The sequence below is a fragment of the Megascapheus bottae genome, chromosome 5 (assembly GCF_031878675.1).
Source record: "Megascapheus bottae isolate mThoBot1 chromosome 5, mThoBot2.hap1, whole genome shotgun sequence".
Taxonomy (NCBI): domain Eukaryota; kingdom Metazoa; phylum Chordata; class Mammalia; order Rodentia; family Geomyidae; genus Megascapheus; species Megascapheus bottae.
The window spans coordinates 18711881-18728560 of record NC_143513.1 but is presented as its reverse complement, the minus strand read 5'-3'; the positions used below and the strand labels follow the sequence as shown (position 1 = coordinate 18728560).

General features: G+C 42.2%; 1 protein-coding gene across 1 annotated transcript in view; it reads right to left on the bottom strand.

Annotated features, from left to right (window-relative positions):
- Dnah11 (dynein axonemal heavy chain 11) overlaps positions 1-16680 on the bottom strand; it is a 261208-nt gene that overhangs the window by 129768 nt on the left and 114760 nt on the right. Inside the window, exons 39-44 of the mRNA XM_090332210.1 lie at positions 15580-15657; positions 13476-13608; positions 12223-12350; positions 11134-11282; positions 9130-9280; positions 4031-4162 (exon numbers count right to left, since the gene is read on the bottom strand). Of these exons, the coding sequence (XP_090188336.1) occupies positions 4031-4162; positions 9130-9280; positions 11134-11282; positions 12223-12350; positions 13476-13608; positions 15580-15657 (771 nt within the window). The remainder of the gene's footprint in view (positions 1-4030; positions 4163-9129; positions 9281-11133; positions 11283-12222; positions 12351-13475; positions 13609-15579; positions 15658-16680) is intronic.

Below are 16680 nucleotides of genomic sequence, written 5' to 3'. Positions count from 1 at the left end.
ATTAAAAGAAGAAATAAACCTATTATTAAAAACATGTGATCAAGTTTAACGATCAGGTCAATAAGAACAAAATATGTTCTCTCAAATATCCATTCTCACAGTAAAATAGACCACATTAAAATAAAACAGAGTGAAAATTGTTTTCAACGAAGTATCAGTGTTAATAAGAAGAAACATACTCTATCATTTCAACAGGGAAATACGCCCTATCATTCCAATAGGGAAAAAAATGCTTCACCTAAAAACTGTATCACCAAAATAATTTTGGTGACAAATTCCTGATTCCTCAATTCATTCAAAATAAAACATATTTGTTTCAGTAGAGAAGAAAACAGAGCCTCTGCCTCAGCAGTAATTGCCTGTGAGCAAGAGCCACAGGGTTGACCTTCTTTAACTGGACATTCAAAGCAGTGACCTTCAGATCCCGAAGCAGACAACTCAAGAAAGGGCCCAGCCTGTGACCTGTAAGAACTTGGTGTGTTTGAGACATTGGCCAGTGCCACCAGGGTAGGAGAGAAAAGGCAGGGTCAGGCCTAGATACTTGTAAATAACACGAAAATGTCTAATTGTAGCTTTTGTTTCCTTATCTTTATGTAGTTGAACAAAGGGGTTTCAATTCAACATTATCAATGGATGAGTACAATCTATCTTCATCAATATTGTCTCCTTCAGAAACCTACTTTGCTTCTATCTTTAAGGCAATAGGAGCCTGTCTGTATTTTAAACTGTGAGTAAATCATGTGACTCAATTTATATTTTAAGAAATCACTCTGATCTCTGTGTGGACAGTGAATCCTGGGGAAAATGGAAGCGACTTCAGAAGCTAAGTGAGAAATGATGGTTTTCAGGGAATGGGCAGATGCACTTTGCAGACTGTTTGCAATGGCCTGGGCAATTCATTTACAAGGTTCTGACCCATCAGTTTGACCCTGGCTCAGACACTGGTTAGCTATGGGGACTTTAGCAGGATAAGTCACTTACCTAAGCTTTTGCTCCCTATTTCTAAAAGAAGAGTAACTGTACCCATATAGGTTCTTATCGTTTGCGAAGATTGAATAATATGACCTTTGTAAGGCCCCAAGCACATCTCTGGAGAACTTGATGTGCTGACTTAAATGGCAATCTGCAGGCCATTTTTTGTCTTTTTCAAATCATGTTTCTAACCCCCCTGACAACAGATAACAATGAGTATTAATGCAGAAAGAGTGGAAGGGAGTGGAAGGTGGTTGGTTTTGCTCAGCTTAGGGAACCCAGGGCAGGGCTGCAGGGAGCAGGGAAGTGAAAGTTTAGGAAATTCCAGGGAGATGGGGGAGGAGTTACATCCAGAGGGGAACTGTCTCAGCTGTCCTCCTCTTTCCTGGTTTTTAGGCTTGCAAAAGATGCTCAAGAAGAGCCACAACATGATGTGGGTTGGAGATCTGACCCTGGCCTCTGTGGGGAAGAGCCTCACATACATATAAACCATACCTTCAGGACCAGCCCCAGCAGCTACCCACACTTGACTCTCCTTCCAAGCAGCAGCAGCAGCTGCTCTGAGGAGATTGTGTCCATCATGGGAAGATATTTGGCTTCTGACACAGGCTGAAATAAGATCCATAAGGCTATGAAGTGGCCACGTGTATTTATAGATATGAGTTATGATAACCTAGTGACCAGAGGCAGAACTAACCCACAGACCACATTAGCCACTAATTTAGGCTCCAGAGCAATGACCCAGCAGAAACACCAGCCACTCATGGCTGTGATGCCTTCTGAGGACATTCTGTTATTTATACCTGGAAAGGTATTAGAGGGTTGTGATCCCCGTGTAAAATACATACTCATCTGTTCTTAACATTAAGAAGGAAGCCTGGTGGGACACTATGGTGACAAGAGGTCACGTGGGGTGAAGCCTTTGGAGCTCAAAGGAGGGTGGGAACTTTGCTGCACTGTTCCTACCAGGGGAACAGTAGTGTCATCCACACAATGAGAATACTTGAGAAAAAGAATCATTATAGAAATTTCATGAGACAAATCTACAGCTCCAGGTGAATGGTAAGAACTGGACCCATTCTTTCCCTGTGTCTGTGTGTATGTATGCATTGAGTGTGAGTGTATATTGTTAGTGTGTACATACATGGATGTAGGTATGTGTGCATGTGTATTTATATACATGTGAGTGTGTATGAGTATGTATATACACATGTGAGATGTATGTGTAATTGAGCATGTGATTGTATATGCATATACGCATGTTTGAGTGTGTATAAGTGTATGAGAGTATATGACTGCGTATATATGTATATAAATGTGTATGTGAGTACATAATACATATGATGGATGTGTGTACAAACATGTGGGCAAGGTGAATGTGCATACGTATGTATGTGTGTTTCGGTGTATCTGAGCATATGCAAGCTTTTTCTCAAGTGTTTCCACCATACCCAAAGCCATGGAAATTCCCTGCAGACTGAAGGAGAGAGCCATGAAAAGTAGGGGTCCCACTAGGCACCAGTAGCTCACACCTATAATCCTAGCTACTGGAGGCTGAGATCTGAGGATCATGATTCAAAGCCTGTTCGTGAGACTCTTATCTACGGTTAGTCACAGAAAAGGCCAGTAAAGCTGTGGCTCAAGTGGTAGAGCACTTCCCCTGAGCAAAAGAAGCTCAAGAACTGTGCCCAGGCCCTAAGCTTAAGTCTGGGGACCAATAAGACAGAGAGAGACAGAGAGAGAGACAGAGACAGAGAGAGAGAGACAGAGAGAGAGAGACAGAGAGAGAGAGACAGAGAGAGAGAGACAGAGAGAGAGAGAGAGAGAGGAGTGCAAACAATGGCCCCACCTGGGTTGACTGGGGTCATGAATGCCCACTTGGGAACAGTCTGCGAGAAGACTTGAAGAGCAAGGGCAGGAGGCGAGGATAGACATTTGAAAGCTACACTGCTGCAGAGCAAAGCTCCAGCTCGCTAGTTCATGCATGGAAGCTCCACACCAGTGGACAGCACTGGAGATGGATGCTGGGGGATGACTGGATTTGGAAAAAGTTATGAAGGTGGACCATCAAGATGGATGGAGCACCATTATGAAGAAACCAGAGATAGGGTTGTTTTCCTCAGTACACGTGAGCAGTGAGGAAGAAGCCATGTGCAAGCCAAAAAGGCAGTTCTCACCAGAACCCACACTTGCTGGCCCCTCATCCTGGCCCTCCAGTCTCTGCATGATGAGAATCATTTCTATTGAAATCTTCTCAGCTAGGGCATCTGGAATCACTGCTTGAGCAGACTAAGACATTGTAAAAGCCTAGGACCTCTAAGATACTTTGCTCCTGAAGTAAAACTGCAGGGTTGTTGAGAGAACAGACTCAACAGCTACTTTGTAACTTATACCAGTGATGGAAATAATGACAATGGTAATGGGACATGCAGGTAAAAGCCTGTATAGGAGGGGATCGGTGGGAGGGAAGAGGGGAAATAGGGGAATACTGAATGGTATGGTAGTATTCTTCCATGTATATATGTACGTGTGTGTGTATAGTATACATTACTATATACTAATATATAATGTGTATATTATATATTGATATTATATACAATAATGAAATTCACCCAATGCAGTTTGAAAAAGGGTAGAAGCAATGGAAATATGATAAAAATGAATGAGCTCATTCAAATGAAACCTTATGTCACAAATGTATGTTAACTCAAAAAGAAGTATCTGTGAGCATGTAGTATAAAAGAAAGCAGAAGCAATACCCCAGAGCAGAAGGGAGGAATGTGACCCTGGGGGTGGACGACAGGATAAGGAGAGAGGAATGCTGGGGGCGGGGTAGAGGAAGAGGTGCATGTTGGGTGCACAGGGATGGGCCTCAAAGGTGATGCTCCACGTGGAGATGGAGAGCTCAGAAGCTCTGACAGATGAGAGGTATGGGACTGCCTGCACGATGCCCAGGCTCAAGAGAGATCAGAAGACCATCCCATAATAGTAAGACTCAATCACATATTATAAGCCCCAACCCAGCATTACCAGTTGGGTATGCCAGTCCCAGGCCTACCTGGTCCTGGGGCAGGGCACCTCCAAACGCCCAGACACAGGTGAAGACAAAGTAGGCTTCATACACCTCCTTAGGGCTGTCAGGAGGAACATTTTCAGGAGTCAACAGGCACTCCAAAAGTGTGCAGATAGTCTATAAACAGAAAAGGACAGCTTTTAAATACTGCAGAAGATTCAATGTGTATGTGTACGTGTGTACGTGTGTGTGTGTGCGCGCGCGCACATGTGCAGTGAAGAGCCTTGTATTCAAAGCCTGAGAGATGTCCCTGAGCTTTTTTGTTCAAGGCTAGTGCTCTAACACTTGAGCCACCAGTCTATTTCTAGCTTTTTGCTGGTTAATTGAAGATAAAGAGTCAGATGGACTTTCCTGCCTGGGCTGGCTTCAAACCTTGATCTTCAGGTCTCAGCCTCTTGAGTAGCTAGGAGTATAGGCCTGAGCTGTCTGTGCCCTGCTATCACAGGACTTTTTTTGTCAACTGTACTGGATCCTTAAGAGATTATACAACTTCTCAAAATTTTGCAAATTTGCTAGATTGGAAGAGACAAAAATTACTGCTTTGGGTATCAAAGTACCTAGTACCCAAATCAATCATTTTTTAAACCATATGAATAGTATCCAGCTATTTGTTTGGTCGTTTACTTGTTAATTTATTTGCTAGACTCAGGTTCTCATTAAGTAGCCAAGCTTGCCTTGAATTTACAATCCTCCTACCAGGTGGCTAGGATTGCAGGCATGTTGCCATTCTTGGCCACAAGTTTTTCCATTTGTACATGAAAATGAAAAATTTGTTTCTATCATTTGCAAATGTCTGCCAGGAAGGTCATACCTGGTAACATAAAAACTATAGAGGCGGGGCACCAGTGGTTCACACTGTAATCCTAGCTACTCACGAAGCTAAGATCTGAGGATTACAGTTTGAAGCTAACTCAAGCAGAAAAGTCCATGACATTCTTATCTTCAATAGACTACTCAGAAAAATCTGGAAGTGGTGCGGTAGCTCAAGTAGTAAACCATTAGCCTTGAGCAAAAAGAAGCTTAGGGACAATGTCCAAGCCCTGAGTTCAATCCCCAGGACCAGCCAAACAAAAGAAAGACTATAAATATTTACAAAAAGTTAAATGATTTGAATAACAATCATTGGATAAACCTGAAATATACAGAAAAAAAGAACAAAAAAAAGAATATTTCGCTGTGTGCCAATGGTTCATTCCTGTAATCCCAGCTACTCAGGGGGCTGAGGTCTGAAGATCTCAGTTTGAAGCCTGGAGCAGGACAGTTTGTATGACTCTTATCTCCAGTGTACTACTAAAAAGCCAGAAGTGGAAGGGTGGCTCAGCCTTGGGCAAAAGAACTCAGGGATAGTAACCAGGCCCCAAGTTTGAGCCCCAATACTGGTACATGTGCACACAAAATATCCCTATTCACTATATGTCAATTAGAAATTATGTGAATATAGTATTCTACAGCCTCCTTTCTCACTTAAAGCCATCCTGAAGACATCTTTCTTCATGAGTGCCACTCCATAGTAGCTTTGGCATAGCTAACATTCCACCAGATGGTAACTCATTTCTGTTAGGACTGGGGCAGCCATTTCCTCCACTTTTTATCATATATTTAGAAAGCTGGACTGGAGCCTCCTAGCCTGGGACCTATTTGAACATCAGACAAAACTTAAGCCTTCTGGGGCCAAGAGTTTGGCCTAGTGGTTAAAGTGCTTGCCTAGCATGCATGAAGACCCGGGTTCGATTCCTCGGTACCACATACATAGAAAAAAGCCAGAAGTGGTGCGGAGGCTCAAGTGGTAGAGCTCTAGCCTTGAGAAAGTCCAAGGACAGTGCTCAGGCCCTGAGCTCAAGCCCAGGACTGGCAAAAAAAAAAAACAAAAAACAAAAAACAAAAACTTAAGCCTTCAGACAACGCTCATTAGGAACACAACCCTCATCCCCTGTAGGAGAAATGGCCTTGCTCTGTGCTGTCCTAACAACTCATGTTCATGGCAATCTTGGCAAGACTGAGGTGCAATTATGGTAGGGTTACAATAGGAGATCACAACCAGTAACAAACACAAATGCATGTCTCCTTAGTAACCACTGTCCCAGACATAAATTTATAATAGATTCTTGTCCTGTAGTTGGAGGAGACTCTAGATCTTCATACCTTTCCACACTGGAATGTGTGTGGGCCTTTCCATGAAAAGAAGTGACTAACCTCTTTTTGTTTCTGCTATGGTACCAGGGTGGTAATGTGACATAGTCTTTTGGTTAAAACTCACCAGTTTTTAATCAAGAAAAGTACTGCATGGCAAGGGTATCAGTGGCTCATTTCTATAATCTTAGCTACTGAGGAGGCTGGGATCTGAGGATTTCAGTTTGAAGCCAACCCAAGCAGAAAGGTCCATGGGATTCTTCCTTTGGTTAACCTGCACACCTTATTGTAGCATAATTCACAATAGATGCTTTTATAGTTAGCCTAAGTGCCCATTCACTGATGGATGGCTAAAGAAAATGTAGTATTTACATACAATGGAGTATTATTCAGCCATGAAGAAAAAGAAAATTACGTCATTTGGAAAATGGGTGGAATTAGAGATCATCAAATTAAGCCAGAATTGTGTATGTGCATGCATGCTAATACTCAGGGCTCTTGCTTGGCATTTTTACTTTAGCTAGTGCTCTGTCATTTAAGCCACACCTCCACTTTCTAAGCCATACTTGGAAAGACAAAAATAGTGTTTTCTCAAATGCAGAATCTAGATCTTCGTGTGATTCATATCCAATTAACCAGCTAAAAATGAGTCAAATGGCAGAGCTTTAGTGGTAAGCAAAAAGCCAAGGGAAAGCACGAGACCCTGAATTCAAGTCCCAGTAACAGCATATTCATACACAAGAAAATGGTGCAAAGCCCTAAAGATAAATTTGCTGCTTTTAAACCATGTTGTTCTGGGGAATATTTAAAATAAAAGCTCAAAACCAGGCTGATTATGCCTGTAATCCTAGCTACTCAGGAGGCTGAGATGTGAGGATCACAGTTCAAGGCCAGCCTGGGCAGGAAAGTCCAGGAGAGGTTCTTATCTACTATTAACCCCCAGCAAACCAGCACTGTGTCTCAAAGTGGTAGAGTGGATTAGAAGAGCTCAGGGATAGCTCCCAGGATCCAAGTTCAAAATCCCTGATGCACAAAAAATAAATCAATAAAAGTTTAAAAGACCAAAGGGTCTCTAATTTTCGGAGCTAATCACTCCACTACAGTTTACAATTCCCTTTTCTCTCCCATTTCTTAAAAAACACTTTGATTGAACAATGACTAAAGCCCTGGTTAAATCCTGAAAGAGTTCCTATACTTTCCAAACTTCAAGAAGTTTCTTATATAGGGGAATGAACAGTGTATTCATTCTTAAGGTAGTCATTGCAAATTATTCCTTTGTACAATCATCTTGGCCTCAAACTCCTGTACTTAACAAGGAAATATAGACAACAGACTTCCTTTACAAAACAGTAGCTTGAAAGGAGCTCAAAATTAAATGCTTTTTCCAACTACTAGGGAGAGCAAAAGTCATATTAATTCCTACTGACCTATTTCACACTATTCTTGAATGAAAAAGTTCACACCCCCCAAAGAATCACACAAATACACAAGACAACTCGAGGAAGAACTCGAGCAGGCGTTTACAAGTCTTACACCAGAGGAAGTCTAATTAGGCTAACCCCATAATTAATTCATTATGAATAAATTCAGACCTGCTTTCAGAAATAAATTATACCTCAGATAATTACTGCTGAATACTATCGTTTACTTAATTGGTGTGTGAATTACCCTCCCCCCCCAAAAAAAACCCTGAACTTTCCTTTCCTATTATACTTGACTCTAATTTCACTTCCAACAAATTTGTTCACATAGTTACTTAATGGTAACAAAGGGCAAAGAAGCCAATTTTGCTCCTACAGGAAAAAGCAAGGGTTTCAGAGGGTAAAATGTTTTGTAAAGTAGGACTGTGAGGGTTGAGGTCAGTTTCTTTCTTCTTCATGCTGCCACTGTGATCCCCTGTTTCCTTTCTACGTTTTCTCAAGTTATTTTCATTTGCTTCTATGACAATGAGTCACAGAGCCTTCCCGCTTCCCAGCTGCCTCATGGGGGAGGACCAGAAATCAAATGAGCGCTGGACTTCTCTGAATGATTCACGCACAGGGACATGCCTTAGAGACTATGTCAAATAGAGAAGCCTGCGGGTAGGGGGGCATGAATAGCAGAATGCAGAGAGGTTTTCTTACAATTGAGCCAGCATCTAATTGCACAGATTTTTACTCAAACACACCAAGTACCCTTGCTGGGCAAGTCCATAGGACCTAGAAAAAGAAATGACTTTAGTAATTTTGCTCCCATTCTTTCCAGAATACTCAGAAGGACACAATAATTCCTCCAACACCTATCTGGCACCAACTGAAGGCTTGAACAACATAAATCCCCCGGGAGAACAGAAAAATGAATACAACATGGCTTTAGTCCTTTAGTTCACAGTCTTAAGAGAAAGAAATAATTCAAAGAACCCAAATGACAACATAGTCTGATAGTGTGCTAGGAGTTCTCAAGAGTCCAGGGCGTAGGAGGGCTGAGACAGGAAGGTTGGAACAAACTTACAATTCCCTTATCCTCCTCCATTTTCTTCCCTCCCCTTTGTCCCTCCTGTCTCTCCTCTTTTGTGGCAGTACTGGGGTTTGAACCCATAACCTCATGCTTTGTAGACGCATGTTCTACCAATAAAACCATATCTCCAGCTTTGCTTGCTTTAGCTATTATTCTGGAAAGTATTTTATTTTACTTTCTTGGCTAGCCTGAGTTTTCAGTTTCTCCCAACTCCAATTTTCTGCATAGCTGAGATTATAGACATGAAACACCTCTTTAATTGAGATGGAGTCTAACTTTTTCCCCAGACTGTCCTTGAATCTTGATTCTCCCAATCTTCACCTCCTGAGTAGTTGGGATTACAGGTGTGTGACACCATGCCCAGCCTCTTCCCATCTCCTTTCAGCAAGTGAACCCTTGTGTTGTGTTGGTCAAGCCCCAGCAGCACCAGCATGTAGGACGGGGTCACTGAGACGAACCTGCAGCAGGCTATTCTCTGGAATTGTGGTGATGGCCTTGAAGCTACTTCTCAGCTTATCCAAGCATGCAGGGATGTATTTATCAAAAAGAATGGTTAAATTGGCCTTTTCTGATTGGTGCCGCCTCCTCTCTATCCAGCTGGCCACATACCTGAAAAGCAACCAAGAGACTATTTTACAGAACATGGGTTTGACATGCAGAACTTCCATCACAGCTCATACTACATAGCTTGCAGCGCCTTGGGCCATGGGTTCACTCAACTTTGCAAGCAGCAGATATTTTTATTTTATTCTTTTGTGCCAGTACTAGAACTCAAAACTCCAGGTCTGGGCAGCATCCCTTTTCCTGCTCAAGACTGGCACTCTTCCACTTGAGCCGCAGCTTCACAGCTGGCCTTTTGTTGGTTAACTGTAGGTAAGTGTCTCATGAACTTCCCTGCTGGGATTGAACTGAGATCCTCAGGAACTCAGCCCCCGAGTAGCTGGGATTACAGGTGTGGCAGTGGCCCTTTGAAAATCCATCTTCTTCGCTATGTTTCCTTAATAAAAAGACAAAAGCAATTTTTGCTAATGCTTAGAAGGCAGGAATACTAGAGAGTAAGAGGCCATTCCTGGGACCTGGCAGTAATTCTGAGGACTGGACTATGTTCCTGGTGGAGGTCTTCATTATACAAGTAGCTTGGCATTTGTCTTGATTCATCATGGCATCCATTATTTAGGAACGAGAAAGTGGTTACAAATACAGAGGTGATAACCCCATAGAGACTCTCTCAAATGTCTTCCTTCTCCACGTTTACAACAGAGGACTCTGCAGTGGTGGCCTGTGCTCTGATAGATTTATTTGTATAAGTCAGATGCCTATAAAATATTAATTTGAGATTTACAACTAACTGACATACTAGTGAGCTACTTACCAATAACTGCAGAGCTAAATAAAAAATAATTACTCAACGCTCTGATTCAGGAGGAAGCACTGTTAAAAAATACACTTAACAGCCTACACAGGAGCAAAGCATGCATAGCAGTCCTGGCTATGATGTGTCTTTTTTCTTGGAATTACTGGGGTTTTGCTAGGCAGGTACTCTCCTCCTTTATCCACATGCCTTTTTTTTTTGCACTTAAATAGGTTTTACTGATTTGCTTTCATATTTTTGTCCAGGGCTAACCTCAGTTTATAATCTTCCTATGTCTTCCTAAATAAGTAGGATTAAATGTAAAGAGAACCATTTCTGGCTTATTTGAGGTGATGCTATCTCATTAACTTTTGGCTGAGCTGCCATTGGTCTCCTTTGAGTATCTGGGATTACAAGAGTGAGCCATCACACTGGGACTATACCGTGCTTTAAGCAAATCAGATTTTGCAGTGTAGGTATCAGAAGTTAAGGGAAGATGATTATTTTATAAAAAGCTTTCTTTGCTATTCACAAGACTACATGATAGGTTTTTGTAAACAAGTATATTATACTGTGGTTAGGTATATAAATGACTAGCAAAAAATTTTCAAGTCTAAGAGGAATGGTTTTCAGAGATAGTCTAGTTACATGCGACAATGTGAGAGAACATCTTTGGGTTGGTGATGGAAGACAATGGTGTGGTGATCATCTCTCTCAGCTACTGATGAATGGACAACTCAATGTGGTATATACATACACCTCATAAAAGGAAGAGAACTGTGACATGTGTTACAACATAATCATTCAACATGGTCCACAAAGTGAATGAAGCTCATCACAAAAGGACAAGTGCCCTATTCTTCTATTTATCCAAGGTGCCTAGAACAATCAATTTCAGGGGCAGAGCCAGCACTCTGGAGAGGGAGGGATAGGCTACTGCTACCTCAAAGATAATACTTTCAGTCGAGAAAGTTAAAAAGGTTCTATGGCTGGAGAGTTACACAACGTCAGTGTATTTTGATCCCAAGGAAACTAAAAAATGATCAAATGGTGAAATTTATGGTATGTATATTTCTTTTTTGAACTTCATTAGCAGAAAGGAAATACTCACGGGTTCCAGCCCAGATCTTGTGGGTTCACATAGAGAATCCCCGCTCTGGAGACAGTGGCTGGGGTGGCAGTCCTCAAATGGTGGATCTCAAACAGAAGCCTCATGGAGGGCGTGAGGGCCACCCGCTCATTGCTGGCCAGGGTCAGCACCTGGATGGGGCAGCATGATGGTCACTACTTGAGGAGTGGAACTCCGGTGAACTCCCCACCCCTCTTGGCAGGCCCTATCCCCAGTGACTAGAAGGTGAGAAGCAGGGGGCTGAGTTCATCCCTGAGGTGATTTCCTCAAGGCGGAAATCCCCTAAGTGGACTAGTGAAAGATGACTTTGAAATAGCTGTGGTGATGATCACTCAGTCAAATATAAGTGGATTACAGGCTACGGGCTGGGTACCACAGGAAAGAATCTCCTTTACAACCTGAGGCCGTGTGTTATCAGTTGCAGTGTGGGATCTCAGGGGCATTTGTAGACCCAGACCTCTATTTGCTACTGAGCAATATCCTTATGTGCACAACACTGCTAAGTTGTGTAGCTGACGATTCTGTGTGGAAGGGACCCCCTTTGCTCATTCCTCCCACCCAAATTCCGGGAACTTCATGTTGAGTATCTCAAGCTCTTATGTTATCATCCTGCAATTTTTTTTGCTAGAAATGTCAGATTGACTACAGTAGAATGTGCTAGAACACATTTCAACATCACTTGTAGCCTTCAGAATGACTGCGCTCCATATCTAAATCTCAGTGGTTATCACACATCTGAGACACTATTCTCTAACTATTCTATATTTAACAGGAAACTAGGATGTCATTTGTGCCTAACTCTTAGAAAATGGTCAGATGTGCAAACCAGACACTGTGCTCTATCTCACTCTCACGGAAAGTGGCTAAATTCTCAGACAGAAAGAATACAATCCCTTAAATTCTTGAACCATGACATTAGGAGAAGCATCAGGACAATGTCACTGGTTAAAGTAGTGGTGATAGAAAGAACTCCAGGTTGATGCATAAAGACTGGAATCAATGCTGATGGCTGGGCAAATCTCAGAACATAGTCAGGACTGTTGTAAGTCCCAGCGTTGCAATGTGACTCACCTTGTTATCATCCATAACAGTGTTCAGGGACTCGATCCACATGGGGTCAATGTCTCCATCCAGCACTATCCACTTGGGCCCATCATGCAGGAGATTGGCTTGCTCTCGCAGGATGAAGGAGAAGAGACCTACGAAGTAAAGAGTGCTAGGTACTTGTAAACCAAACTTGCATTCCTCCTGTCAGGTCTTCTATTAACTAGATAAATCAATTTCATTTGTTAAGTAAATAAAAGCAATTTTATTGCCTCTTTTTTGCCTTGTCTTGGGGCTTAAACTGAGGCCTAGGTACTGTCCCTATGCTGCTTTAGCTCAAGGCTAGCACACTACCACATGAGCCACAGCTATACTTTTAGCTTTTTTGGGTAGGTTATTGGAGAAAAAGTCTCCTGAACTTGCCTGCCTAGTCTGGCTTGGAACTGTGATTCTCAGATCTCAGCCTCCTGAGGAGCTACTACAGATGTGAGCCACTGGCACTTGCCTTTACTGCCTCTTTTCTCACAGGCAGTGCAGTGGAGAACATGGTGGGGAGCTGTGGGCCATGTTCACACTTCTTTTTAGAATATGAGCTGTAGGAAGACAGGGTGTCAGAGGGGATAGTCCCAGGACAATGTCAAGAGGAGGGAGTTAACTGCAATGTAGAGTCTTGGTGCTTTCCACAAAGGTGCCTAGTTATCTGTAAAAATAGGTTGAGTGTCCCTACAGCCAAAATCCTTGGGACCAGAACTGCTTCTGCTTTGACATCTTTTTGTTTTCTCTTTTTAGCTTTCAAAGTATTTGGAAATATCTACATCCCTAATCGAAACATGTCAGGAATCTGGAATGTTCTGAAATCCAATACCTATTGTTAAAATCATTCTGATTTCAGAGCATTACAGATTTCTGAATTGCGAGTGTTCAGCCCGAACCAACAGGGCAGGAAAATACACCCCACTGACTTCTGTCCCTGACATGGAGAAGGATGCCTGTGTGAACCTCGCTGATAGGTTCTGTCAGATACTTTAGAAACACTTGCATTGACTTCTCCCCTGCTATAAAACACACAGCTGGGAGGCTAGATCTGCTCAATGCAAATCAAGTTACTTCCTGAAACCTCAATCGAATTTATAATGTGGTCTACACTGCTGTGATCTGCTCTATTTCTAACAAGTCCAACCCACAAGCAGTCCACCTATGATGATGAAAACTGGCTTATATTTAAAAAATGGCTTTCTGAGGAGGACAAGAAGCTTATCAGAAGAGGAGCTAGGACTTGCCATCTTTCCATTCTCGGGTGGCATGATGTATGACTCCGAAGAGTTCGTCTGCAGTCACAGCTTTGGGATTTAAGTCATTCCAAACTGGCTTCTGCTTCATGTTCATATAGGTTCGGTTCAGTGTTCGTAGAATCTGAAGAAGGCAAAGAGGGAGCCAAGAAAAGTAATGTCAATACATGCCAAAAGCAAACGGAAAGCTTTCCCAAGGGTTTTCCCTGTTCACTACAGGATAAGGTATAGCATGAGTGTGAAGGCTGACAATGGACCTAAAGAGACCTGGCACTTCCACTGTCATCTTGAAAAGCTGAGCCCTAAAAACCAGAGAGAGGCAGAATCAGCTTACCCAACTCTGAGCTTCTAAGACAGGAGAAAGTCACTTTCTACTCCAGATTTACAATGTGAAGGTCAGGATGTAAACAGACACTGTGTCTGTCTGTAAAGTCACCCTGCCTGAAGCATTTACATCAGGTATCCCCAAGCTGGTCCACCAGAATTGCCCAGAGTGAGTTATTACAGTCTGTCCAACCCAAGCTTTGACCTTCTAATTAGATGGGGTGGTTGCTAGAAGTGTATATTCTATAAGAGATCAAGTGGTGCCAATGATATGCTCATGATACCCATCAACTCCAGCTTTGGAATCCAGAGAGACTGTGCTGTGGAGACATTTAGCAGGAAATGGTCCTGACTCGGAAGCAGAGGAGCTTCTGGTAGGTGGACACCAGCCACCCTGGTAAACATCAACAACACCTTCGATGTTCTCCATAACAACATCCAATCCAGAATGTCACATGTGAAACAGGGTCAAATAGAATCTTCTGGAAAGCTAGCCTCAGTCTAGGATCCTCCTGCTTGTGTTCAGGATTACAGGTAAGTACCACCTGACTTAGGGCTTTTGTTTGAAATAGTTACCAGCTTGCCCAATTGGCAAGGTTTTGAAGGCTAAGAAATGACCAAATCCTTCTCAATGAAAACAAGCTGATAAATACCATGGTTTCATCAGCTTAAAAGTTCATATTGAACAGAACAGACTAGGTATAGGGATGAAGGAAATTAAATGCCTTAGGAATATTAGCATACATTTTTAGAAACCATTAATCTCCTACAAATTATAGAATTTTATCCTTCCATGAACCATGGCCTACATCTAAAACTTTCTCTAGCAAAATAATTACAGGTCTATCAGTTATCAACTTTAATATTTTAGTTATTCCATTTTTCACCAGAAACATCTCCATTCAGATCCTCCCTTGGCCATCGGTCCCCTTTGGTTCAGCTCTGAAGCCTGATACGTTCTAAACTCAGACATCCGTTCTATGCTCTACAACTCATACACCCATTCAGATTATTTTTAGTTGTTGGCTATGAAGCATGTTTATGCCCAAGCATCCCGAATTGTAATGCATGCAGTTCTGCCTCTACCATCTGCCAACCAAGAAAATAAGTATGTTGCCAGGACTGTCAGAAAAGCCAAACAAAACCAAGCAGGGAACTAAAAATGAGGCATAATAACACCCATGGCACATCATCATTGTGCAGGGAAAACCACACACATTGCATGTGGCACAGCAGATAATAGGGACCTCAAAAAAATGGGGGTTTTCCACCTCCTTTTCATGTTTTATTTGGGCCCAATGGAGAGCTATGTTTCTGAGGGAGTACCGGAGGCAAATATTTGTGTTTTTCTTAATGATATGGGAAAGAGTCTGGATGACTTGGAGAAGATGAAATAATTGTGATCAATGTGGGTAGCACCTACAAAAGCTTGCCAACCAGATAGTAGTTCATTCCTGCCACTCCTTATTTTCAGCTGTGATTGAAGAATGCAGGTGTAAATGCATTATTGGGAGGGGTACCAAGTGAGCTGGCACTTACACTGGTATATAAATTCTCTACTCTGGGGCCTGTTCATCTCCATCTTGACTTCCTTTCTCTAAGTGAACACAATGTTCAATTTATCTCATCCAATTGGAAGCCAATGCCATCAACTGATCAGTGATACTGGTGTCTCAAATTCTAACCCCACCACACCATGTGGTTCAGTAAAGAAACTCCATAGCACCGAGAGTCATCATAAGCAGGTATGATCCCAAGCCATTTACTGTACCTTACTCTTCCCTGTGCCTGCGTTTCCAACCACAAAGACAGAGTGTCGCACAGCCAACAGTTCATCAAGTTGAACAACCTGTACACCAAAAAGCCTGTCATGGGATGACAAAGACAACCTACCCATTTTTACCCCCATTCTGTCCTTCCAACCCAAGTCAGCTCCCATGGAGGGTATTACATTTAAGGAAAGTTGAAATATACTGTAAGTTCTAAGTACAGTTTCTCCTGACTCATGTCCGTGTTGCACTGAAACGAGGGAGAATCCATCACTTTCATGCAGTTTGTGGTACATGGCAGGGATAATTACTTAAAAATAATTAGTGATTCATCACAAAGGTGTTGTGGTTGTTGTTTTCTACCTGCATTGGGGCTTGAACTCAGAGCCCTGAACATTGCCTAGCTTTTGTGCTCAAGGCTAGTGTTCTGTCACTTGAGCCACAGCTCCATTTTAAGCTTTCTGTGGGTTAATTGGAGATAAGAGTCTCATGGATTTATCTGCCTGGACTGGCTTTGAAGTTTGATCTTCAGAGCCCAACTCTGACTAGCTAAGATTATAGGCATGAAAATATGGCACCTAGCCTTCACCAAGTTTTGGATATAAACAGAGATAGCCAATCATCTCTAGCTGAGTTATGACTGATGTACAAACCCACAAAATATTTAAAATGGGGTCTATGCATACATTGCTGTGCATATGTTTACTGACCTTAAATTGAGCATGCCTACATACTGGCCTTTGATGAGGAAGATAGCTTTGCTAAGTCATCCTTGATGAGTACTGTCATTTCTCATCCCCAATTAAGAGAATCAATGACTTACACTTTTTTATTAAATGGCAACACATGCCAAAAATGTTATTCCAATACTATTTTTTTCTTCATATATTTTTATTGTAATTAATAGAAGGGTGACATTATATTCACCAGATAGAAGGTGCATTACTTCACATACATTGATACCCTTTCTCATGCCTTGGTCCCCATTTCCCTCCCCCCACCCCCACCCTTCATCTTGTTTTCCTCCCTTCCCTATCCAACTTCAAATTACTAAATATTTCTTTTCCAGCATTGAGGTTTGAACTCAGGGCTTTGCACCAACT